This window comes from Barbus barbus (assembly GCF_936440315.1).
Source record: "Barbus barbus genome assembly, chromosome: 3".
NCBI lineage: Eukaryota > Metazoa > Chordata > Actinopteri > Cypriniformes > Cyprinidae > Barbus > Barbus barbus.
Genome location: NC_136731.1, coordinates 40312301 through 40338403, shown reverse-complemented (window position 1 = coordinate 40338403; position 26103 = coordinate 40312301). Strand labels below are relative to the sequence as shown.

The following is a 26103-nucleotide window of genomic DNA, read 5'->3' as shown; positions in this document are numbered from 1 at the left end:
CAATAAGGTGGCATCCATTTAATAAGTTGAATTAAAACGATAAATATGTTGTTATTGCGTACTGTTTTATAATGTATACTGCGGTGCAGATAATTGCCACTATTTGCAATAAGTAGTATAGCTATTTTAAAATAGTGTAAATAGCCGCTGCCTTAAATATTACTGCACATTGCATAATTTGCCATCATCCAATAAATGTAGCCTATATGCACATGTGTAGATAACAAAATAGTTCAGAGTATAGGTATAATTTTATTCCTGTCAGTTATTCCGTGGCACAAGATTCATGGTCTAAATATAAACACGAAAGCTCTAGAAAACACATGATTTGTTATTGGAAAAATCTGCAATCTCTTCCAAACACTGACTACAGCCGAGAGAAAACCGAAAGTCTCATCACGTGACGTCCTGTGGGGAGGAGACCAATACTTTCCACCGCTTACTTCTGCCATATAAATACACTCGCGCGCTGTTTATAGAGCATGTGATGTAGTGTGATTCATATCATCCAAGAGGAATATCCCACTCTCACGTCTGTCTAGTGACAAAGAGACCTCTCGTCCGCAAACAAGGTAATGTTTCATTATACATAGCATTTATAAATAGAAACATCAGATATTGTGAACACAGATATGCGAGCTGTTATGAATCTAATAGCTCTACTGTTCATTTGATAATGATTAATCACTTAAAAATGTTCAGGGCAACCTAAGTTATAGCTATAGCCTACTGTTTAATTGATAATGATTAATAATGACGTAAAAATGTTCAGGGCAACCTAAGTTGTAGTTTCAAGCTAATGTTTGTGCTGTTTACTGGAAATGTGTGTTGCATATGAGTTATGAAAGGAAAAACAAAACATGTTTTGCAATATTTTATTACTTAAAATGTGTTTTTTTTTTCTTTCTGAAGAAACCCCAACTCTAGTCGCCCTGAAACACTAGTGTTTATTTCATGAGAAAGGTTTTGGTTACATCATGGGGTGACTCAGTCGCCTGTTGCCCGGTTATGAGGAAATAAATAAGTGGGTCAACGGGAGTGTCAAGCGTTGATGATTGCTGTTTATGATCTTGAGTGTTGTGCTCAAGATAACAGAATATTCTCGCAGTGTCCACCGTACAGTTCATTTATGTTTATAATTTTAACAGCTGCCTATGTTTGAACTAAAAAAAAAGAGAGAAAGAAACTGCATTCACAGCACAGCCTTCCATTGTTTTTTTTCCACAAACTGTGATTGTATTTTAAAACATTTTTAAATTAACATTTTATTCTGTAAATTAATTAGATAATATAGCATGTGACATAACAAAGCCTTATGCTATCAACCATTGACGCTTGGTTTTTGCGTCGCTTTTTGACGTTCAAGGTACCCCTTTAGCGTCACTTTTCGACGTGAAGGGAAGCGTAACTTTTCGGCGTCGATATGCTAACGCGCTATTGTGAATTTTATCGTCATAATAAGGTTGCCATTATTGCATATATGTAGGGGTGTGATTTTTGAATGTAAACAGTCAAAATAGTGACTTACCCAACCCCTGCCCCTAAACCTACCATCTGTGAAGAAAACGCAAGATATAGGAGGCAGATGCAAGTACTGGCATAATTTATTTAAAAATGATTAATATACGCTAAGTGTTTCCTATTTAAAAAAATTACCTTCCCTTCACGTCGAAAAGAGACGCTAAAGGGGTACCTTGAGCGTCAAAAAGCGACGCAAAAACCAAGCGTGTTGGGATGAGACTGTGTTAATGCTATGCAGCTCTGTGTGCTATTTCAAAGTAAACAGCTGGAACTCTGTATTGACCAATCAGAAGCCAGGTTCTTAACAATAGTTCAGTTCAATTTGATTTAGATCGCACATTTAAAAAAAAACAACCATTGACCAAAGTGCTTCACAATGTCCGCAAAAGCTCACACACAACAAAAGTGTAATTATTATACAAATTAATGAAGTTTTGCGCTTTTACACTGAAGAAACCTGGTGTAGAAAGAAATTTCATTTAGAAAATTGCTAGTAAACTTTACTATTAATTACAAAAAGCAGCAAGTATCACTGAATTAAACATGCAATTTTGAAGTAGACAATCATTATTTTCCTGTAAAACAAAATCCAGTAATTTGTTTTATTTACTTCGAAAACAAATTAGTAAAAATATGATTTCCATTTACAATAAACCATGCTCAGTATTTTACATCTCTTATTTATTTAATTTTCTTCAACGTGGAAGCAAGCCTATGGGGAGACTTCCGGGTTCATTAGCCGTTATCGAAATTACGAGAAGAATAACAACGTGCAGTAAATTGTAAAACTATTTGCACTACAAACCATGTTCATAATTAAGATAATACATTAAAATAATATAGTAAGACACACAAATTGTCTAACACAAACTGTTTTGTACAGCTAAAAATAGCTGGACACGGATGAGACCGGAAGCTAGACCCATAGAAATTACAAATGGCCCATTTCTACGGCAAGAAAAGGGTGAATTGGAGAATGTGTGAAACTTACATTCTTATATCATTCTTCTCTTCTGTTTCAGGATTTTGAGCAAACTTTTTCTCTGTTTTTTCTATAAACTAAAAAAAAACTGAAGTTTTCTTCATGGAGAAAGTTTTGAAATTCTGAAGCTGGATACACACACACAAACACGCTCATATTCAATTTGAGACTGACTTAGCTCATTCTTTGCTCTTGGCACTGGTTTGAGCCATGCCGGACCTGAAGAAGTACCTCACAGAGGGCCTCATCCAAGTAGCTATTCTTCTCAGTCTGGCTGGGATGCGTGTGGATGTGGATCCCTACCTGCCCCCTTTTAGCGAAATTATTCTGGGCCCAAATTCAGCTCTAACTCAGACTCAGTTCCACAATCTTAGAAACATCCTGGATGGATATAACCTGCACCCAAAAAGTGCAGATCTGGATGGGTTCTTCACAGCTCGCAGGCTTCTGAACTGGGTTCGCTCCTTAGACCGCCTGCAGGTGCCAGCAGCGGAGTTGGAAGCCTGGTTGGTCCACAGGGATCCTGATAATGAAGTCTCCATTCCAGCTCAAGTGGGTCTCCTGGAGGAAGGTGGAGGACTCGAAGATGTGGAGGAACCCTCAGAGCTAAGCATGAGGTTGGGAAGTGGAGGAGAACTGGGTTATGACATAGCTGAGGATCAAACCCTTGGAGCTTTGGGGCACATGCCAAGAAGCCTTGACCATCCAGACGATGATGAACCCATTAAAGAGGTAAGTGGTGAAGACATTGAAAACTTCAAAAAGCTTTGCCTATTTCTGTCAATGACCTGTTTTGTAGTTCGTTACATAATAGTTCAAGTAAATATTTGAGGAAGGGAAGTTGGTGCTAGCAACAACCTCCATGCAAGAAAATTTGAATCCCATTGAATATTTTATTTAACAAGAATAAAATAAAATACAATTATTTGGTTCATATACACTACTAAGAATAAAATAAAATAAAATAGTTTGGAGAATACATATTCATATAAACTGCCTTTCCAATGTTTGGGATCAGTAAGACTCATTTTAAAGAAATTAATACTTTTATTGAGCAAGGCACATTAAAATGATCAAAAGTGACAGTAAAGTACATTTATTTTCAAATAAATGCTGTTCTTTTGACCTTTCTATTCATCAAAAAATCTTGAAAAATATGTATCATGACTAATTCAGCTTTGCCATCACAGGAATGAATTATCTTTGGGAATATATTAAAATAGAAAACTTTTTTTTGTAAAAAAATATTAATATGAATATTTCACAATTACTATTTTATAGTATATTTGAATGGTAGTGTAAAAATATGTGTACATTTATTTGTGCACCACAATTCTTAACCCTAATTAGCGATGCAATGTTTTAGTTTTCCAGAAATGCGCTTGAACAAGAATAACAAGAAGAAAAACAATTGCTACATCTGACTTTATTGATCTTTCAACTATGGTTATATTTCCCTTTGGCACATAATGTCTAGTTAACTTGTACCCTACAAAATAAGGAAGTGTTTTCACCTATGAATCTTATTATTATACAACATACTCATCAGTGAGTTGCAAAATTACCTAGAAATAAGTTAATGCACGTACAAAATTACTTAAAAAAGACTATACTGCACACACACACACACACACACACACACACACACACACACACACATATATATATATACATACATACTTATATACACTATAATCATGATATGCATTCATTCAGATATTGTTAATACATAAGTAGCTTAACCACATCAAACAAACTCATTTCACTAATTGTAATTAGACACAGGCAGTCGCAGACAGAACTGGCTGTATACCAGACAAGTCTGGTCCGAATATGCAAATGCTATATTTTGTTGGACAAACACATGTGTCCCTGTCTTTGCCCTGAGGCACAGCTGAGTGTTAAGCAACTTCACGCATCTGATACTTCAGCTTGGCTGGGGTTCCTCTCCATGCGTTACTTAAGTGTCGCATGTTGTTTTCTGTTCTACTGACTGTGAGAGGTTTATGAGACCCAGAGTATTATGGGTAATGGGGGTAACACATGATTGCTGGCCTGTATACTAACATGTGATATAAGTTTCTATATTGTAAACACAACTGGAAACTAATGATTTTCGGACTCAAGAATAAGTAGAAACACTTCAAAATAAAAATCAAATATATTATAGCTCTTAGATGAAGGGAAAAGTTTGTTAAACTATGATTTTGTGAAAACCTGTAAGAGCATATAAAACACTTGAGTGACAAAGTGAATAGTTCACCCAGAATTGAGAATTTGCTGAAAGGCCGTTCAAGATGAGGATGAGTTTGTTTCTCCATCAGAACTGAATTGGGGAAATTGAGCATTGCTCAACAATGGATGCTCTGCAGTGAATGGGTGCCGTCAGAATGAGAGTCCAAAGAAGCTGATAAAAACATCACAATAATCCAAAGCACTCCAGTCCATTAACAGCATGTGAAGTGAAATGCTGTGTTTCTAAGAGACAAATTAGGCGTTTTAACTTTAAACCATTGCTTCCAGCTAAAATACCAGTCCATAATCCACAATAATGTTTCCTCCAGTGGAAAAAGTACATCCTCTGTTGTCCTCTCAACTGACATATTTGTTTAGAATTGTTTTGGACTTGTTTGTAAATGGTACTAGATTTGTGCATATTTCTCTCCTGTTTCAGACGAGATGACTTGAGTAAAGTAATATTATGGACTGCAATTTTAGCCTTTTTTGACCATATTTTCACTTCACAAGACATTATTTGATGGACTAGATACTTGTGGATTATTGTGATCTTTTTATCAGCTGTTTCAACTCGCATTCTGACGGCACCCATTCACTGCAGAGTTGGTGAGCAAGTGATTTAATGCTACATTTCTCCAAATCTGATGAGGAGACAAACTCATCTACACCTTGGATAGCTTGTGGGTGAGCAAAATAATTTTTAGGGTAAACTATTCCTTTGTAGCATTAAACTGGTTTGTCACATGACCCGCAGCAGACTGCCAGTATGTGCACATACTGTCCATCAGATTATTTAGTGTGTCTGTGAGCGTCTGTCTGGCTGTTCTCCCACATTATTGACAATTTGTGAGAAGCATCAAGCCGCTTTCTTTTGCTTTCTGTGCACACACATCAGCTCAGTGGGACAGCTAGGGAAATTTCAACTGGATGCGTTTTACTTTCTGTTCCTCCAGTGGGCTTTGTAACAGAATAAGAGGCTCTGTACATAGTATAGCAGTTAGTGAGCCTGAATTTCCCTTGAGTAAGGACCCTGTACTTAGAAACAGTTGCCATGCATTTGTCAAGCCCTCACATGTGCAGACCAGATCAGATTTGACAGGTTTCCATGCACATGATCCACAGGGCTATTTCTGAACCAAGAGCCAGTCTATTTGTTAGTGTGGTATGTAGAAAAGGCTGCAAATTTGGCCCTATGGCACATTTGACCATCAGACTGTTGACTATTTTTTTCTCTAGGGATTATTAGAAATATGCTGTGGCGGGAGGAGCAAACGACAGACACAGTGGGTGTGGCGTCAAGCCTCGGAGAGGTTTTTTATTAAACAAATAAAGGGGAAAAATAAAGTGTCCAAAGGAATGGGGAACCTGGTGTCCTCGCTGTGCCACGGGGCTAGTGAAGGAGGGTAGTGTTCGTCAGGGAAGGGGCGGAGTCCGGTGGCCGCACGCGCTCCCCTCTCGGGCCCGGGAGCGAGTGGCGGCGGCGTCTCTTGCGCGGCTTCGTCCATCTCCTGGGTTCCCGGTGCTTCTGGGGGACTCGACGGCCCGGCATCCGCCTAACGGGTGCGGCAGTCCTTCTCGACGCACCCTTCCTGGACCCACGAGGACACCAGCGTGCATGCACGGGGAAGAGACCGGTCTCCCGAGGAGAGGCGCGCTCGGTGTTTAAACAGCGGCGGTGATGAGGCTCTATTCACATCAGGTGCGCCTCATCACACGCCGCCAGCCCTAGGTGTTCAGCGCCCCTCCTCTCTCACACACCCACTCCCGTCGGGAGCCTGGTGAAGGGCGGCGAATACGGGACGGGGTGGTGATGATAGAAAGGGGGGAGGCAGCCGACTCGTCACAATGCAGTTCGGAGAAAAGGGATCCTTGAACATCTCATCTGTTCAGTTCAGAGCTAAATGATTAGTTAACATAAGTAAAATTCAATTTAGCTGAGGGTTGGAACATAGCATTTTGTGATATGATTCTGTTGTGGGATTATGATCATTTCATTGATGAAAAATAGATATTAATTTTAGGATTTTCTAAAGATTACATAACAGTGTTTTTAAACGATACATGTTTTAAAACATTAATTTAAATGGTTGAGAGATGACGGCAAATTAGAGCGACATAGCGAACGACTCTCTTTAATCATCACTACTACTAATTGTAAAATTACGATTCAGCAGTGTCTATTTATGTCTCTATGACACATACGAACAAACTGATGGATAAATCAAATTTTTGTACTGTGTATATTTGGTCTTTTCAACATCGTTATGATGTAAAGTGACTTTCTTGAGTCAGTCATTGAACAATTTAAATCATGTCAATTCGATCTAACACTTTGATTCATTCAGGAACAAAACAACTGAAAGCCATATAGAGCGAGTCACTGAATCATTCATTCAACCGATTTGTTCAAACACATTGATTCATTTAGGAATGGAGTTATTGTATCATTCAACTTCCTCATTCAAATTAATACATATTTGTATTTGCTTTCAAAAATACAAAAACCTTTCAAAAAATACACATCAGTAATATATTTCGGCATACTCCCTTAAAAGTGTACAAGGTCGAAACTTTTAGTTAATTCATTTTTTTTTTACTTACATGAACATTTTGTCAGAACCTCAAGTAAATAACGTTATGTACTTATTTAGTGCTGTAATGTTGTTTAGTGGTGTAAACTCTTTTCTTCAGAATTGCAATTTCTAATTTTTCTTAAGCACAAAATTATTCTCATTTATACAGAATCAAGCCGTTCTGCCAGTATCAGTCATCGAAATGTAAAAATAAGGCAAATTAATCCTATATTAACCAATCTGATAAGTGAAAAACTCTAATCACTCATACTGATATATCTGAAACATCTCTAATATCCTCTGTATAATGATCTAACGTTATACAGAGGAACACAAGGAAAATCAATGAGAAGGTCAAAAACTTTCATTTTTGAAAATCCCCGTCTGAATCACTGTAGTTCGAATGAATGCGTCTGTACTTGACCGGACAGGCTTGTTGTGACCCCAGTTTGAAGTTTGACTGCTGTTAGATATGCCTGAGCATCTGCTGGCTTGGCGTCCAGCACCAGCCTGGCTTGTTTTGTAATCCGAGAAGACAGCCACATTTGCTTTCGCAATGCCTGTTTACCGGCTACTGATCAAGTGTCTGGGCCCATCCCCTCAAAACCAACTCAATGGACAGTACATGAACATCTTCCACTGCTCCACATACCTTAAGCTTAAACGTAAACAGGCACAGTGACCCTGTCAAAACCTGTCTAGGACTGAGCCTATGTAGGTGTGGATGTTGATGTGTACTGAATAGGTTACATGATTAAGTGACACCCTAACCTTAACTATAAGGCAGGGGGATTGGGTTTGTTATTCCCCTAATACCAAAAAAACATATTAGTCAACTGCCATGCCTGTCACAAGAACCATAGGGGTCTCTGAAGGCTAAGGGGACTTCCAGTAACAACAGCACATACACCCAGGAGACCAATCGCTTTCATTAATCCCCCTCCAGAACAGGGAAAGGTTAGCTCTATTTATAGCCAGGGACTGTCTGTTGTCTGTAAATGTATGGATTCCATATATAAAAGCTGTTCATCACCTATCTTGATGTTACTACTGTAAGTAGTGCGGGTTATTATTATAAATAATTGGCAAAAAAATAAATATATATATAAAATAAAATAATCCCCAGGAAGTCGTGCTGCCTTCATGTGGTATCTGAATTATTGTAAATATGAATTCCCTAGTCAAAATAAGACATGGTCATATTTACAACCGAGGAACTCTGAGATAATTTGGATACATGAGCTTCCAAGTTGGACAGGCCTTAAGAATCGTCAGCCAGCTGAATATCTTGTGCAGTCGATGATTTAATGGTTACTAATGAATGGGACGCTGCATTTTATTCAAAACCTGTTGGATATTGACTTCATATTTTCTATACCTTTTGGCTTTAATAAGATTTTTAACAGGCCAAGACACAGGCCTTCCACCAGGATTCCTGTTCTTTCTGACAACAAAGCACTTGAATGCAACAAACTCGTAATTACAACTTCAAGTGGGATGTTTCCAAAATCACATGAAGGCAGCAATAGACCATCCTGACATACCCGAGACCGCCACTTCCTATCCATTAGAGAACATACTTTCTGAGATACTAGACATGATGCTTACTTTTGCATTTGCAGGAGGGAGACGGTATGTCTTTCTTCTGGGAGCAGGAACCTCAGCAAAATGTCCACCAGGAGCAGCTGGAAAATGCAAGAACCCAACCTCTCAGCTTGTTTAATGAGGAAGAGGAAGAGGAGTTTCTGGTGGATAGTTGGAGAAATTCAAATCCATTTCACAACCAAATGTTTGGAGAGGATCTACAGGTATGACAATGAACATGTTCACAATAAGGCACTAAATATTGTATATTTATATGTATTTATACAATTAGCCGCAATATCCACATTTCTATTTCTTAAATAGTTTTACATGATATTCTATAAAACAGGACTTTTTTTGTTTACATTTATTTTAGTATGTGTCCATCAGATTCTTTTTAACTTGCCGAGAAGTACATTGAGCTAAAGTACTGAAACCCTGTGAATAGGACACAAAATACACTCAAAACTGAGTGAACATATAGTGTAAAAAGCAGATTTTGGCAGTGAGTTTATTGACCTTGTTACTGTTGACCTTTATGAAGACGTTCCGCATTCCAAAGCAGTGCACCATTGCCGTCATAGTTTGGCCTCGACAGATTACAGAGTGATGAGTTTTATTAAACAATTTCCTCATGCTCACTTGCTCCATTTTCAGTTGTCAGGTGTAAGGGACAACGCTTCTCTTTCCATTGAAGAGTGCTTACATCTCATCGATGCCAACTTTCCCTCAGAAGGGGATCCAGAGGTAAACACTTGATCTAGAATGCAACATTTCATCTTGTTACAACATTTTGTGCAGCAGGAGAAAAACAAAAAAGAAAATGTAGGCTTTCCAAACTACTTAAAAATCTTAATTTTCTCAGTTGACAGGTCCTGATGTACAGAATGTAGGAGAACGTGCACTTCCAGAGATTCAGAGGCCACTCGTGTCACCCTTGTTGCCTGAACAGGAATCAACAACTTTAGAGCAACAATGGCAAGATGTTCTGGCCATCATGGAATCACAGGTATGAAATGACTAACATCTTCCCGTCAGGTCCCCAAGTTAATCAGTGCTTTGAAAAATTAATGAACATATGTGACGCATGTCAATTTGAGTAGTAGTCGTTTGTGGAGAAACACAATAAGAATTCAAGAATTAAATGCCGCTTCAGCGCCGTTTAATGTGACGTGAATGCTGTAGCCACTTAAGTGACATTATATTTACCTCAGAAAAGTCGTCAGGTGTTCACAGCTCATTAGTTGGCTAGCAAAAATAACTTTAGAGAAGAGAAAGTCATTTATGCAATATATGAATAAATTAGCCGGCCACGATTTAAATGATTATTCTTCACAATGGTGTGGAGTAAAACATAATAAATCATTAAAGATATAGGATTTTTTATTGACTACTCAAAATAAGTTTCTAGGTCAAATATTTTTGAAGCGGGTGACGTGTTTTATTGGCCAGGTAGTCAGAAAACTTTATTTGACTTCTCTTATCTTTACAGGACATGGATACGGCTGAAACAATAGGCGATTCTCCTCTCAGTATCAGTGATTCAGACAGAAATGCTGGATCAATGGAAAACGTTATTCATCAGGATGTTAGCCTTCACCAAGCCACTCTGCCAAGATCCGCTGAAGCACAAAACAGCGTCACCATGGAAGAAACCTGTTGCATTAACAACAACTCCATGCCAAACATTAATTTGGACACTTCTTCTAATGCAGAAGCTTTTGAAGACTCTGATATTATAGACCTCCTTCTGACTACTGGGACTAGCCTGCCAAGCCCTATAGATCCTCTGCTTGAGGAAGCCATGCTTGATGAGATTGAACTAATAGATTTGGCTCTGGAAGAACTTAGCCAGGTACAGTCTGAAGAGCAAACCCCAGCAGATTCTGACTCTGGTTTATCCCTGCACTACAGTCAAAGCCCTGTCTCTCCTAGTGGATCTGAATCTTCTAGTTCCTCCTCATCTTCTTCATGCTCTTCGTCACCATCCAGCCCAACCCCTAGTTTGATGAACGAAGAAGGCGCTGTGGGTTACACCCATATCAAGGAAGAGGATGAAGCTGTGGGCGGGTACATGCCAGAACAAACCAAAATGTGTCAATCAAGCTTTTTGGAAGCCAGACAGTTCCATCGCCTTCCTTGGCTCGAGCACATCGGACACGATCATACCTACAACCAACCTCAAAGCCAAAGGAAACCTCCAAAAGATCCTTCCAACGAGTCGCCAGAAAACAAAGTGCTGGATCATCTTTCCAGCCGGGACGTGAAACGTGCACGTTTGATGAATATCCCGTTCTCCAACGAAAACATAGTAAACTTACCCGTCGATGAGTTCAGTCGTTTGCTAGCCAAATATCATCTCAATGAGGCTCAGCTTACGCTTATCAGAGACATTCGCCGCAGGGGTAAAAACAAATTGGCTGCTCAGACCTGTCGTCGGAGGAAGCTAGATGTCCTGCTGGGATTGGAGTGCAGTGTTGATAGCCTGCGACGCCTCCGGGCCAAACTGCTCAGAGAAAAGTCTGAGATCTTGCGCTCCATCAGGGAGATGAAGCAGCATCTTAATAGCTTGTATCAAGAGGTTTACGAGAGACTAAGAGAGGAACAGGGACTGCTGTACTCTGACAACAACTTTACTTTGCAGCAAGACAGCACCAGCCCTGTAGCATCACAGCGCAGATCAGATTCACACTCCAGACGCAAACTTAGCAAGAGACAAAAACGCAAGAAGTGAGATGGAGGATTCATGCTATGACTAGGCTCAGGAAAAATGCTCTCTGCTGTGAAGTCCACCTGCTGGTTTTCCACAGTTCAATGGGAATTTGCACCAAGTAGGGTATTATTACCCAAATGATCATCCTTGATAATGTATTGTACTATGTATAGGCACATAGTAACACAAAGCTTGGATGTTAAAGGGCCACATCAGGAGTTTTCTTGATCTTTTATGCTAAAGGCCTTTACGTACTCTAAAAACCTATTGTAATGGATAGCAAAACCACAGTTTGTGTTCAAAACAACGCTCAATGCTGTTGTCAATTTCACATGCAAACGAGGCACACCAGCAAGTAACCGACCGTTTATGTCAGAGAAGGTGAAAAATTCTCGTTCAAGGAGCCGGTTCACTCAGATATACTGTACGTCACAATAGGAAAGAATAGTTGATTACAACTTGTTTCATGTCCAGCTACAAGAACATAAGGAGTTTCTGAAATCGTTCCCAAAGTCAGAAAACCAAAATAATCCCATGTTAGAGCAGAAAATGGGAAATTATGCTTGGAATCCAAGCACTGAGACAAAGTTTGAATGCATTTTAACTACTGCTAAAGGCCAAAGTATACCGCTTACAGTAGCTATGCTTTCATCCACTTATTTGTATGAGCATTTTGGAATATCGCATTAAAAAGAAAAAACACTGGATGGAAATGCCAAGATGCGCATAAATTAAAAAAATGAGCATAAAAAACGTATGCGCACAACTGAGTAGGATAAACTTTTTATCTGATAAGAAATAAATGTGCATAAACTACGATGGAAACACATATATCAAATAAATTCCACCATGCGCGTCAAAAAAGTCATGTGACTTTGCACGATGGGACGGGATAACTTGACTAACCAGTGGACTGATCTCGTTGCACAGTATTTGAAATGTTGTTTTGGTTGTCCTGATATGCAAATCTGTCAGTATTTCTGTTTAATTGTCTTACACGACTCCGTTCCCAAACAGCAGCATCCGCCTCCGAAAGCAATGACTGCATTTGTTTCATCTGCTCGCTCTGAGGCGCAAGTAATTTATCATATGAAAATTACTATATTTAGTGGCTTGGCCTATAGGCTACTTAGCGCCAGTTTATCAGGAAGTGACGATTTTGTTTCCTTTGACTCGTTGGATGGAAATGATGCTTTATTCGCAAATGTTTTATGTGATAATCCAGTTTTGTGCACAAGTTGAATTCAAATCTTTGGATGGAAACATAGCTAGTGTGCGAGACATTTACATTTATTCATTTAGCTGACGCTTTTATCCAAAGCGACTTACAATTGCTATATATGTCAGAGGTCGCACGCCTTTGGAGCAACTAGGGGGTTAAGTGTCTTGCTCAGGGACACATTGGTGTCTCACAGTGGATTCGAACCCGGGTCTCTCACACCAAAGGCATGTGTCTTATCCACTGCGCCATCACCACCCCCTAGACACAAAGTTTCGTCACTATAATGCGCGTACTGTGCATGCAGGTCGAACATGTGCATTGACTTGGTTTTGCACTAATCAGTTGTTCCACAAGGTGGCAGCACTGGCCTGGGCCGTTGTTTCACAGCAGAAGATGAAACTGAAGAGATGGAACAACAACAAAATAACGGAGACTGCAACAATTGACAAGCGCTTAAGTGAGAGTGTTATAAGAGAGCTACAAATTAAGCTCAAAGTATACTTTGAGCTTTACTGGTATAAGTATTGGTTTGCCATCTCATTGTAGGGAGCACCTTCATGCCACGTGAGCTTAATTTTGGACTAACATTCACTTAACAAGACTGTAAAGTATTTTTGACCCACAATGTTTTGAGTGAACAGGAGTTCTGTCTTTGAGTACGTGTGGTTTTATTAGAATTTATGTTAATGTCATGTTTTAAAAAGCCTTGTAAATAATCTAAACCTTTTTATATTCAACCGTTTATGTACCTTGTGTTAAACATTTTGCAGTGAATTCATGTTCTGGGTGACAAGCTGGGATTGTTCTTGTTTCAATTAAAATATATTTATTGTATGTAATTTTCATTTTTTTGTAAAACGGGCTTACTGTAACATGAAAAGCTCAATTTTTAATAAAATAACCTTAATCATAAAACAGAATTAATAAAAAAAGGTTTATTTTAATGAACAAATAAACATTTCCCCTTGAAAATGTAAAAAAAGTAACATGCTTTTAACAGTACACTTAAAAAGAGAAAACAAAGACAATCAGAAAGGAATATAACGCAGTCACATTACTGATTGTGTACAACTAAAAAGTACTTCAGGCTCCTCCTGTACACAGAAGTGTGTGCCACTATCAATACCATATTCAGCAAAACAGTTTCCAGTGATCCAAGCACTAAACTTTTTGAAGATACTGATAACATTTTAAAACTCTAGCATATTGTCAATACTAACATGTTTATGCTGGTGCAAAGGTGATACTAAAAGACCTGATCTGTAGCATGAAAATGTTAGCAAGTTTTTTCACCTTCACTACACATTTGCATACGTCTATGATAAAAAGATGCCTTGAAGCTGTATAGTACATTCTACTCCTTGAGCACCGCAGAAAAAGAGGGTAAAACAGCAAAGTGTCAGACTTTATCGATTTTGTTCTAAAGTGTTTACGAGCCAGGTCTGGCATACCTTGATCAGCCTATAAAACTTGAAAGATCAGTCTGAAAAGCTGGAATCTAAAGAGCACATTTCCGCTTCACACAGTAATGCAACTGATTAAACACACTGACATCTAATAGTTAAAAATAAAAAGTTTATATGAGATTATGGGAAATGCAGTTTACTAAACTGACTAGAAATAGTTATCAAAAAAAACCTTGTGATTATATATATATATCCATTCACACCATATCTTCAAATGGTGAACAAAAAAGATGGCAATACTGTATACATGGTGAATACAAATTGAGAAATACTGCTAAAACAGCAAGACTGCAAATACACCGCAATTTGCTCACTAATAAAGGTGACGACAGTTTTGACAAATGTATTTACACAAAACATGATTTGAAGACATGTCTAAACAAATGAGGAAAAGAAAAAGGCTTATGGAATTAGGCCATTCCGCCTTATAAAGACAAAACACACACAAAACAGAGTTTTGAACAAACTGCTCAGATTGAAAGAAAAGTGCACACATATCAGATTAATCAATGCACTGTGAATTTGTTTGTTTTTCTACTCAGTTTTAATTGTTGGGTATTTACTGTGTTTTAATTTAGGGTGGTGAATTACAGCGAAATGTTCGGATTTAGACTAAAATGTTCTTCAAATCTCTTACCAGAAAAATATAGAAGGTATGAGGATGTGCACATAGGATCATACCTCACCAGACATTAACCACTTTTTTAATCAGCCGGGAATAACTACCGAGCAACTACTGCAGCATATACACCCCATTTCCCATAATCCAACAGAGAGAGAAGCACAGAGGAAATACAGCAATCCTGTGTTTCTTACGGTGGTCAGTATTCTGACTAACATTCACTTCTGCCCCCTAAAGATGACTCCACGTCTGCATATCTTGCTCTGAATATATCTTGAGTCCAAGTTTTATGGCATTGAGAGTAAAAGAGCTTTTGGGTGTCTGGTTTCCCATCTTTGAACGGCCCATATCCAGAATACCCCCCACCCCACCCAAACTAGTCTAACACGGCCCCGACCTGCCACCTCTCTCGTTCTCCCTCACAGGCCTAGTTCTTGTCATCCTTCTTCTCTTCTTCCTCAGAAGGGTAGGAGTGCCATGTTAGTCGCTCTTCATAGAATGAGATGACCACCTGTGGGCACTTCACATTGGCCTCTTTCGCCGGAACGAGATCTGCCTCGTCAGAGTTTTTCCTGTAGAGAAGCAGCAAGGGGAGGATGATTAAAGGAACCCAAAAATTAAAATTCATTGAAAAACAAAACAGTCTCCAGCTTATCAATTAATGTCTTGTGAAGTGAAAAGCTTGCGTTTGTAAGAAACAAATCCATCCATGCTTCTGGGTAAAATGCTGGCTTGAAACTACATTATTATGCAGTCCAAAATCCGTAATAATGTTTCCTTCAGTGAAGAAGTCCATATCCAATGTTGTCCTCAGAGATTAAAATCCACTGACACATTTGTTTAGAACTGTTTTTGCTTGTAAACAGTGCTTGATGCTGATTCAGACAAGATGACTTTTTCCACTGGAGAAAGTGAATTTAAAAAAATGCATTTATGAAAATGGATAATGGATTCTTGCCTCACAAGATGTTAATTGGGATGTTTTATTGGCTGTTTATCAGGCTATCATTCTGACGGCACCCATTCACTGCACCATTCCAGTGGTGAGCAGGTAATGTACAGTGAGGAAAAAATTATTTGATCCCCTGCTGATTTTGTACGTTTGGCCACTGACAAAGAAATTATTAGCCTATAATTTTAATGGTAGGTTTATTTGAAGAGTGAGAGATAGAATAACAACAAAAAATCCAGAAAAACGCATTTCAAAAAAGTTATAAATTGATTTGCATTTTAATGAGTCAAATAAGTATTTGACCCCTTCGCAAAACATGACTTAGTACTTGGTGGCGAAACCCTTGTTGGTAATCACAGAGTTCAGACGTTTCTTGTAGTTGGCCACCAGGTTTGCACACATCTCAGGAGTGATTTTGTCCCACTCCTCTTTGTAGATCCTCTCCAAGTCATTAAGGTTTCGAGGTTGACGTTTGACAACACGAATCTTCAGCTCCCTCCGCAGATTTTCTATGGGATTAAGGTCTGGAGCCTGGCTAGGCCACTCCAGGACCTTAATGTGCTTCTTCTTGAGCAACTCCTTTGTTGCCTTGGCTGTGTGTTTTGGGTAATTGTCATGCTGGAATACCCATCCACGACCCATTTTCAATGCCCTGGTTGGCTTTAATGCCCCGGCCCTGATGGTACATGACCCTGTCCATCGTCCCTTTGATGCGATGCAGTTGCCCTGTCCCCTTAGCAGAAAAACACCCCCATGTTTGACGGTGGGGATGGTGTTCTTGCGGTCATAGGCAGCATTCCTCCTCCTCCAAACACGGAGAGTTGAGTTGCACCAACTGTTCTCACCTTCTCACCAAGCGTGATGGTGAAGGTGATGGTCTTGTAGCTCATTTCAGCCTTGTGTAGGTCTACAATCTTGTCCCTGACATCCTTGGTCAGCTCTTTGGTCTTGGCCATGGTGGAGCTTGGAATCTGATTGATTGCTTCTGTGGACAGATGTTTTTTATACAGGTAACAAAATGAGATTAGGAGCCCTCCCTTTAAGAGAGTGCTCCTAATCTCAGCTCCTTACCTGTATAAAAGACACCTGGGAGCCAGAAATCTTGCTGATTGATAGGGGATCAAATACTTATTTCACTCATTAAAATGCAAATCAGTTTATAACTTTTTTGAAATGCGTTATTCTGGATTTTTTTGTTGTTATTCTGTCTCTCACTGTTCAAATAAACCTACCATTAAAATTATAGACTGATAATTTCTTTGTCAGTGGGCAAAAATCAGCAGGGGATCAAATAATTTTTTCCCCTCACTGTAATGGTAAATTTCCCCAAATCCGTTCCAATGAAAAACCTCATTTTCTACAGCTTGGATGGCCTGAGTGCAAGTAAACTTTCAGCAAATTTCATTTTGAGTGATCTATTCCTTTAAACTATTCCAAGCACTTCAAAATTATGCAATTTAGCCCAATATACAGAATGGGGTTAAAACAGAGGCATCTGGCCGCTGGCTCAACATGCCAAATAGAAACAGTCTGCAAGTTTCATATTCTGGATTGAAGGGGAAAAAAACCTAAACTGGGGTGCTTTCCTAAAAGAATCGTTAGCCAACTATGATGGTAAGTTCTATTGAACTCCATTGGCAACGACGGAACTTGCAACCATAGTTGCTTTTGGGAAACGTACCCCTGGTTGCCAGATATGAGGGAGTCGTGAGTATGAATGTGCACAAGAACTCAAATACAACAATGTTTTAAAGGTGAAGCGTGCTACAGTAAGAGCTTAAAAAAAACCTTGTCTCAGTTCATAATCGTATGTTAATTAAAAATGCCAACAAAACCCTGCTTTTATTGTGTGAACATCCAGCCTAGTCTGAAACAGCAACACTGATATCTGGAGTTCGGGATCTGATGTGTTTGTTTGACCAAAGGTGGGGAGTGTCAATTATCTCAATTCTATTTTATGATGCTAATGCAGAAATCACATTTTACTTAAATCATAATCTTTACATACCATTTCATTAGAAACATGAGCTCGCCACTGGAATCTGTGGCTCCAATGATACGTTCTGGTTCTAACCCCCGTGCAAAGCCCCTCGGCTTGTCTTGCTGCAAAACAAAGAAACTATGTCAGTATTTTGTTATTCACATGCAGTAAAGGTTTCTTCTGAGTCTGAGAAAGCATAAACATTTGTATTGGAAAACAAAAATAAGGAAGATATCCATTTTTTGAAATGCAACCAATATTTAATGAGATGACTTTTTGAACTTAAGAACTTTAAGGGAAAATTAAGATTTTTAAGATCATTTTATGGCACAGAACCCCTGTATTCGTCTTTTTTTCCTTCATGCATCAAAGCAAAATAATAAAAAAATACATTTAAAAGTTTGTTGGTCTGGCAGTTTTTATAAAACGCAAAACCTGGGATTTCAAAACGCACAAAATTGAATAAAAACACCTAAAAGTGCCTGGCAAATGCTTAAATATAGTATAAGTATGTACACAGTCTTATGTAAAGAAAGAAAGAAAGGAAATGTTGAAAAAGAAAAAAACAACAACACATGTAATGTTTTATAAAATATAAAACTTGTGCACATGCCAATTTTTATACCGAAAGTCTACAAAATCGTACTCCTCTAACCTCATCTTTCCTCTTTTTGGGCCGGCTGTCTTCCCCACCATCTGTATCAGATTCTCCTTTCCTCTTTCCACTAGACTCTTTCTTGTCATTTGGTTTGTGTTTTTGCATGTACTCTGCAATGAGATCAGGACAGTCCAGGTTGTCCTCTGGCTCCCATGTGTTGTCTTCACTAAGGAAAAGGGAATATATTCTCAATCATCTGACAGATTTAAATACCATCTTTTTCACTGGAGAAGGGCTGGACCACCAACCAAAACCAAAGGCTATATATTTATTAGAAAATCATTTATTCTCCCAGAGATCATTATATAACAAAGCTTTTTTTTTTTTTTAGGAATCAAGCTCCTTGCCTTACACGAATGCATTTCATTTCAATGCATTTCAATCTTGCAGATATTAGTTTCTTACTCTGAGAAGCCCTTCCACTTGAGAAGGAACTCCACTCTGCCCTTCACTACCCGTCTGTCCAGAACCTTCTCCACCACATATTCTTCCTCTTCCTCTTCTACCACCTCCTCCACCTTCTTCTTGGTCTGCTTCTTCCCAACTGTGGCCGCCAGCTTGCTGTCTGTGGAGAAAGAGGGCAGTAAAGAGGAAAAGGGTTAGTCTTTTCAATGGAAAAATCACATCTTTCAGTATTCAAACAGTTACAACAAATGAAGCGAACATTATGGGGCTGAGCAGAACAAACACAAACAGTGACACTTCACTAGCAGGGGGTCGTGTGGAAGAGGAAGAGTGATTATTCAGAGTTTATTTTGAAAAACAACAAAAGGTATGCCATGGTCAAATCCTCACACATCTTTTTGCTGTATAGAGCAGTGAGTCAAAATCGGAGTAATTTTGACTGCTGTGAAAAACCCACAGCGCTTTGTGAGGAATTTTTGCTTTTGGGGACAAGGTCAGAAAACTACAAATTCAGAATAGACATCAAAAAAAGGGTTTCAGTTTCACTGTCTTTAAAGGGATAGTTCACCCCAAAATTAAAAACTTGCATGACTTCCTTTCCTCGCAAAAGTTAAACATACATTGAAGAATGTTCTTCCTTTGTGCTCCACAGAAGCAACAAGTCACACTGGAATGAAATGACATGAAGGCCAGTGAAGTAGAAATTTTATTTTTGGGTGAACTATCAACCACTCTACAAGTGCAAGCATCCAAATTACATAACCATGTCCATGTAACAGACATACCTTAAGCTGTTCAAACAATCGCTTCTTAAGAATCAGCAAGATCCCAATGTTAGTATCATATTCCAAGCAGATCAAATACCAGTCTGAACAAGACCCATAACCTCTTGACGCTTAATATACAACTTCTCAACAGACCAATCAATCAGGAGATACTAGCATCAACCAATCAATATTGATTAATCTGCTCAGACAGGCTTGTCAATCAAGTATACACTACCAAAACAAGTCTCTTATTCTCACCAGGGCTACATTTATTTGATCAAAATACAGTAATTTAAAACAGGGTTTTCTGGGTTTTTAAAAAATATATTTTAAAATGTAGGCCTAATTTATTCCTGTGAAGCAAAGCTGAATTGTCAGCACATTACTCCAGTCTTCAGTGTCACATGATCCTTCAGAAATCACTCTAATATGCTGATTTGATGCTCAAGAATAATTTCTTATTATTAAAGTTAGAAACAGGTCTGCTGCTTCATATTGCTGTGGAAACTACCGTGATGCTTTCTTTTCAGGATTTTTGTTGTTGAAAGTTTAAAAAAAACAAGTTGAAACCGAAATCTTCAACAATACAAGTCTTTACTGTCACGTCCGATCAATTTAATGCATCCTTTCTAAATAAAAATATGAATTTCTTCAAACCCCATACTTGAATGGTAGTGTATGCTGTGTGAAAAAAGTTCAGTAATTTTTTTGCAAATCTCATCTGTGATAATTAAATGATTTCAGCACTACTTTTGGCATTATAGTGGTACGTGGCAATTCAACTCCCTAAATATTAACATCCGTTTCATGATTGAAAATACCACAGCTAGCAGGGAGAACAAATGCTTAATTACTAATCGACCACAAAAGAGGGTAATATAGGCTACACATCAGTTCAGGAATAAAATACGATTATGTCTCGTTGGTTAATGCATTAACTATGAACTGACAAACAGCAACAGGCCTATTTTCACTGCATTTATTGACCTTTTTTAATGTTAGTTCAGTTAGTTAGTTCACAGTGCATTAACTAATGTTAAAAAACACAACTTTCCACTTAGAATGCAACTGGTAACTATCTCCTGATTTTTAAAATGTTACAAACAAATGAGACCTGTTGCCCAGATTTCATCACTTTGAAACACTCATTCGGTCCTTTCTGTGCACCAGACCAGAACCAAACCTTTGACCTTACAAATCACCTCTATTAGTCACAGGCAGATAATGGATCACATGGCAGATGAAACAGCGGTCATGAAAACAGACAACATCCCGTGATTTAACAGAAGTGATTTCAAGGCTTGTTTATCAGACAGAAACGTTGAGGTGATCTGAACATCTAGAAAGAACCCCCCCCCACACATATCTGCAAGGAAAACAGCAGTGAAGGAGAAAGTTGAGACACCTGCGGTGACGCTGGGAGCATCACTGGCAGCTGTGTCTGTTGGTTCGCTCATGCTCGTCGAAGGGCCGGAGACTCTGCGGAACCTTCCGGTTCCTTGTCAACGTCAACCGTGCTGAACAGAGCGAAAGTGTGGATTAGAGGGGATTGGGATCAGGTGATATCAGGGAAAGAACAACACAAGGCAGGAAAAACAATTACACAGCACTGTGCATAACAGTTCGGTGGCTCTAACTAATACGGCATTTCATGACTCCCTTTCAATTGCTATACAGTGCAAAAAAAGATTAACGACATTGTGAATCTCACGAAAACACGTCCAGGTCACACTAAAAATATGCTGCCTAAACTAGGGCTGTGCAATTGCGTAGCTTGTCAGTGATCTATACACATACATATATATGAAAGCAGGTGACGGCGATTTACTACTAATCAAGAAACCGGCTTTAATGACGAGATGCGCATGATAATTGAATAAGATTAATTGCACAGTCCTAGTGTAAACTATTTTTCAGACAAGGTTTTTTTTTGTGCATTGAGATGAATTTCGTGAATATTTAAACAATTCCCACTGATTCTAATAAATATTTATATACATTTTTTGTCATTTATATTATCCTCAATGGTTACTGATACCATCAAATTATTTTATTAAAGTGCCCCTATTATGGGTAATGAAAGGTTCATATTTTGGTTTTGGGAGTCCCCAACAACAGGCTAACATGCATGCAAGGCCAAAAAACTTTCATTGCCGTATAGTATGCATTTATTTTTACCTTATTTGCTCAACGACTCCCAAACAATTCGTTTAAAGATTCAGTTTTCCAAACCCCTCCTTTGCGTGACACTAATCTGCAGTGATTGGTCTAATTGGTCTCATTTTCATTTCATCATGCCTGTAAAACCAAAAAGTGGGCGGGCAATATGCTAATGTCTCATGTTGACGTCAGCATGAAACAGCTTGGGATTTGTTTTAAAAATGACTCATTTCAATAATTCAGAGTCGACTCTTTCTATTGAGAGACAATGGGCCTCATTCATGAAACTTGCGTAAATATGAGTAAATTCTGAGCTATTTGCGTGTAAAACAGACCTTCCCAAAAACTCTCCTCCAGATTCACATACGCTTCGTAAACGTCCGATTTGATAGTTAAGCATGTGTATGTTAATGAATTACAATTCCAATCATTCTGGCGCTCGTGCACGCTCATTCATAATTACCATAATTATAGCTACCCAAATTGCGTGTCCAGGAACGCAGTAGAATATTCTGGTCTACTTTCTCAGGTTTGGCTCCAGTATATTGCATAAATGCAAAAAAGACTAATAGGCTATATGCATAACAATAAATATTCAATAACGTGTGTCCACCAAAAAGTTTTTAGCCAGCTGAAAAAATGTCAGGCGCTCCTCTTAAAACGACCAGCTGGTGGCGCTTGAGAACGCTTTGGTGGTACAGCGTTTTTCCAGCTAAGACGCTTTAGGCCCCGTTTACACTAGCGCGTTTTCTTTTTAAAACGCATAATTTTTGCTACGTTTACGCCTATCGTTTACACTACTCCGGTGTTGTCGAGGTCGAAAAACTGAGACTTTTAAAAACGCTGCAGACCCCGTTTTAGTTCGAAAACTCCGAGGTTGCATTTCAGTGTAAACGGAAAAAAAACTGAAGACTTTTGACCGTGTAAACAATAACATCATGCTCATTATTGTAGCATTCGACCGCTCCAAGCATGCAGATGCGTCCGCTATGACATGCGTTTTCAGGTGTGTAGTGTAAACGGAAAACGCAGCAGAAACGCCAATGCAAACGGGGATCGTTTTCGTTTATTTGGAATATCCACGGCAGCAAAGTATTACTAGTATCTAATTTTTAAGAATTATACTAAATATAAAAAAAGCAGTAACCAGTAATATTGACTTCTCCCTTATTGTAGGCAGTAGGATGTTAAGTTTGGCCAGTTTCTTGTGTAAGAAAAAACAACAGGTTTTATTGTTATTAAATTGTTTTTCCCTCAATTTTTGCTTTATTTAGTAGATGCTTTAATAACACACACGTTTTGCGCTCTTATAGGGCTATTAGCAAACACTCACCACACTCTTAAAAATAAAGGTGCTTCAAAAGGTTCTTCACAGCGATGCCATAGAGGAACCATTCAGTCAAAGGTTCTTTAAAGAACCATCTCTTCCTTACCTTTTTAGAATCTGAAGAACCTTCTTTCACCACAAAGAACCTTTTGTGAAACAGAAAGTTCTTCAGATGCGAAAGGTTCTTTATGGAACCTTTTAGACAAAAAGGTTCCTCTATATGGCATCGTGAAGCACCTTTATTTTTAAGAGTGCAGGCTGGAGTACTGAGATCTGTCACCTAAAAAGGGCATAAAACCAGAACAAACCTAACAAATTAAGATCCAATCCAAGAATAATTTTAGTCTTAATTAGTTAAATCTTATTGACATAATTATACTTAACAATTGAGCTAATTTCAATGCTTAAAGAAAGAAGATTATGTACTGGATTGTTTTATTTTTACTGATAAACTGTATGTTTAGACCATCACGTCTCGCGCGCACTGAAGTATTTGATTTAACCTCTTCCGGTGGCGTGCACGCGCAGACGCTTTGCCAGAATATTCGACGCTGCAGCGCTAAACACGAGCCAGTGAGGCCAAGTTTTACATTTTAAGGTGACAATGCAAGTGTAAACACCGTGCAAATTTCTGTGAAATGGCTTTCCTGAGCCCAAACTGGACGCCTTGCGTGCACGAGAAAGGCGTTTCTGCCTCGCGCGGAGATGGTGGGTTGGATTAACCCTTTGCGCGCACAATTGTGGGTCCATAAGGTATCAAAACATCAACTAAATTTATGCTGTCCGATCAATACACGCACTAAAACGTTCCCACGCACGCTAGTTTTAACTTTACAAACCTAAAATGGCCGTTAAATACGAGACACCGACTAGCCTGCTGCCTAATGTTGCAGAAGCATGGTCGCCACCTCTCCATGTTGACCTGGATCCGATCAGAAAACTAAGTTACCAACAATTTCTCAAATATAACCGGAATATTATTAAAGAGCAGGGTGTCGCTTAAAGCACTCAACACATCCGCCTGTTAAGTGTATGTATATATTTATGCATATAAATGAGAAATCACATTCCCTGATACACAGTCAAGCCTACAGTTGTTTTCACAGTCTGCACGCAGCGCCACTTACCTGTGAATTTCTGAATTAAAGGCGAAATATCACCGAATTAGGTGGTTCAGTGCAGGTAGACCGGCTTTAAGCGTCGACAAACTGTTGAAATCTGTCGATTGGAGAAAGAGTGTGGTATTGTTTCACCGAGGTCCTTCAGATGGTCAGACAAAAGGTAACGCTCCAGCAGCAACCCGCCAATTCCGACCGAACGTCCCTGTGGACGGTGCATGCTGGGAGTTGTAGTTTTACGTTCTCACTGTGAAAATGGGGGAAAAATTATAATAAAATTGGTTGAGGCACAATGTGGTTCAACAGAACAATTGGAAATGCCTCATATGTGTGACCACAAAACCAATCGTAAGGGTAAATTTTTGGAAATTGAGATTTATTATCATCTGAAAGATGAATGGATACGATTTCCATTGATGTATGGTTTGTTATGAGAGGACAATATTTGGCTGAGATACAACTATTTGAAAATCTGAGGGTGCAAAAAAAAAAAAAAAAAATATCCAGATATTGAGAAAATCGCCTTTAAAGTTGTCCAAACGAAGTTCTTAGCAATGCATATTACTAATCAAAAATTAAGTTTTGATATATTTATGGTAGGAAATTTACAAAATATCTTCATGGAACATGATCTTTACTTAATATCCTAATAATTTTTGGCATAAAAGAAAAATTTATCATTTTGACCCATGTATTTTTGGCTGTTGCTACAAATATACCTGTGCTACTTTGACTGGTTTTGTGCTCCAGGGTCACATACTAATGTTTACTCCAAAACTTCAATATTTTTGGTGCCTCAAAACCTTTCCTTGATAGTTGGACTACACTGAGAGATAACCAAACTGAGAGCCTTTCTGAGAACTGAGAGAACTATCCCCTTTAATGTTGAATTTTATCTCAGATGCCTTAGGTTTGTTTCATTTTACTGTGGGGGAGGGTGTTTGACATCTCTTGGAGTGTTAGATTTAGATTTAGCGTATTTATAAACATTGATATCCAGTAACCCACCTGTGTACATATATGTGGCTGGTGCATCCTGGGAGTTGTAGTTTTACATGCACACTTTAAAAATGAAAAGATGCTTGAGGCACAGTTGTTCTCAGGACTGAACAATAATGGATTAGATTTACGAACATTGATATAACTATAAAATGACCCTCTGTCCAGCTCCGAATCAAACACACCTGAACCAGCTATTCAAGCTCTTTGTATTGATCAAGCTCAAGCTCAAGTATTTGTACCCTTTCTGGGACACGTGAAATTCAGCTCATCAGGAGCATTCATATTGCTTAGATGTTACACTTCGAGTGGAGTTAACCACGCTAAGTGGCAGATTCAGTTGAATGAGTATGATTTGGAAAGGCACACAACATCTCAACAAAAAGTCTAAGAGTCCTGAGGTCAAAAGGACTGCCTGCAGAGCTCAGGAACAAGATTATGTCAAGACACCGATCTGAGAAAGAAAAAATCTGCTGTATTGAAGGTTCACAGAAGCATGTAGTCTCTATTACCGTGGAAGAAGTTTGGAACAACCAGGACTCTTCCTAGAGCTGGCCTCCTGTATGGCCAAACTGAGCAACTGATGGAGAAGGGCCTTGTCTAGACTGGTGACGAAGAACCTGATGGTCACTCTGGTTGAGCTCCATGATCATGCAGATGGAAGAAACCTGCAGAAGGAGAAACATCAATGCAACACTCCACTGATCTGGGCTTTATGACGGTGTGGCCAAACTCCATCCTCTCCTTGGTGAAGACACATGAAAACACGCTTGGAATTTGCAAAAAAGCACCTAAAAGACCCCCAGACTCTGAGA

The 26103-nt window shown here is 38.8% G+C and overlaps 2 protein-coding genes across 3 annotated transcripts; one reads left to right on the top strand and one right to left on the bottom strand.

Annotated features, from left to right (window-relative positions):
* Positions 1–457: 457 nt before the first annotated feature.
* LOC306851903 (endoplasmic reticulum membrane sensor NFE2L1-like) lies at positions 458–13807 on the top strand. The gene is made up of 6 exons (XM_079388403.1): positions 458–572; positions 2544–3235; positions 8937–9122; positions 9556–9645; positions 9764–9907; positions 10391–13807. Exons 2-6 carry the CDS (start codon positions 2714–2716, stop codon positions 11630–11632), a joined length of 2184 nt encoding a protein of 727 aa, XP_079244529.1. The 5' UTR covers positions 458–572; positions 2544–2713; the 3' UTR covers positions 11633–13807.
* On the bottom strand, positions 13632–24505 carry LOC306851911 (chromobox protein homolog 1-like). 2 transcript variants are annotated; one of them, XM_079388415.1, is made up of 6 exons: positions 24299–24505; positions 21090–21201; positions 18918–19077; positions 18510–18678; positions 17882–17976; positions 13632–15493 (listed from the first exon to the last, which is right to left on the bottom strand). In XM_079388415.1, exons 2-6 carry the CDS (start codon positions 21139–21141, stop codon positions 15349–15351), a joined length of 621 nt encoding a protein of 206 aa, XP_079244541.1. In that variant the 5' UTR covers positions 21142–21201; positions 24299–24505; the 3' UTR covers positions 13632–15348. The 2 variants fall into 2 exon arrangements, with proteins under 2 accessions (XP_079244541.1, XP_079244542.1); XM_079388416.1 differs by having other exon boundaries at positions 13646–15823; positions 24299–24498.
* Between the last annotated feature and the right edge of the window lie 1598 nt (positions 24506–26103).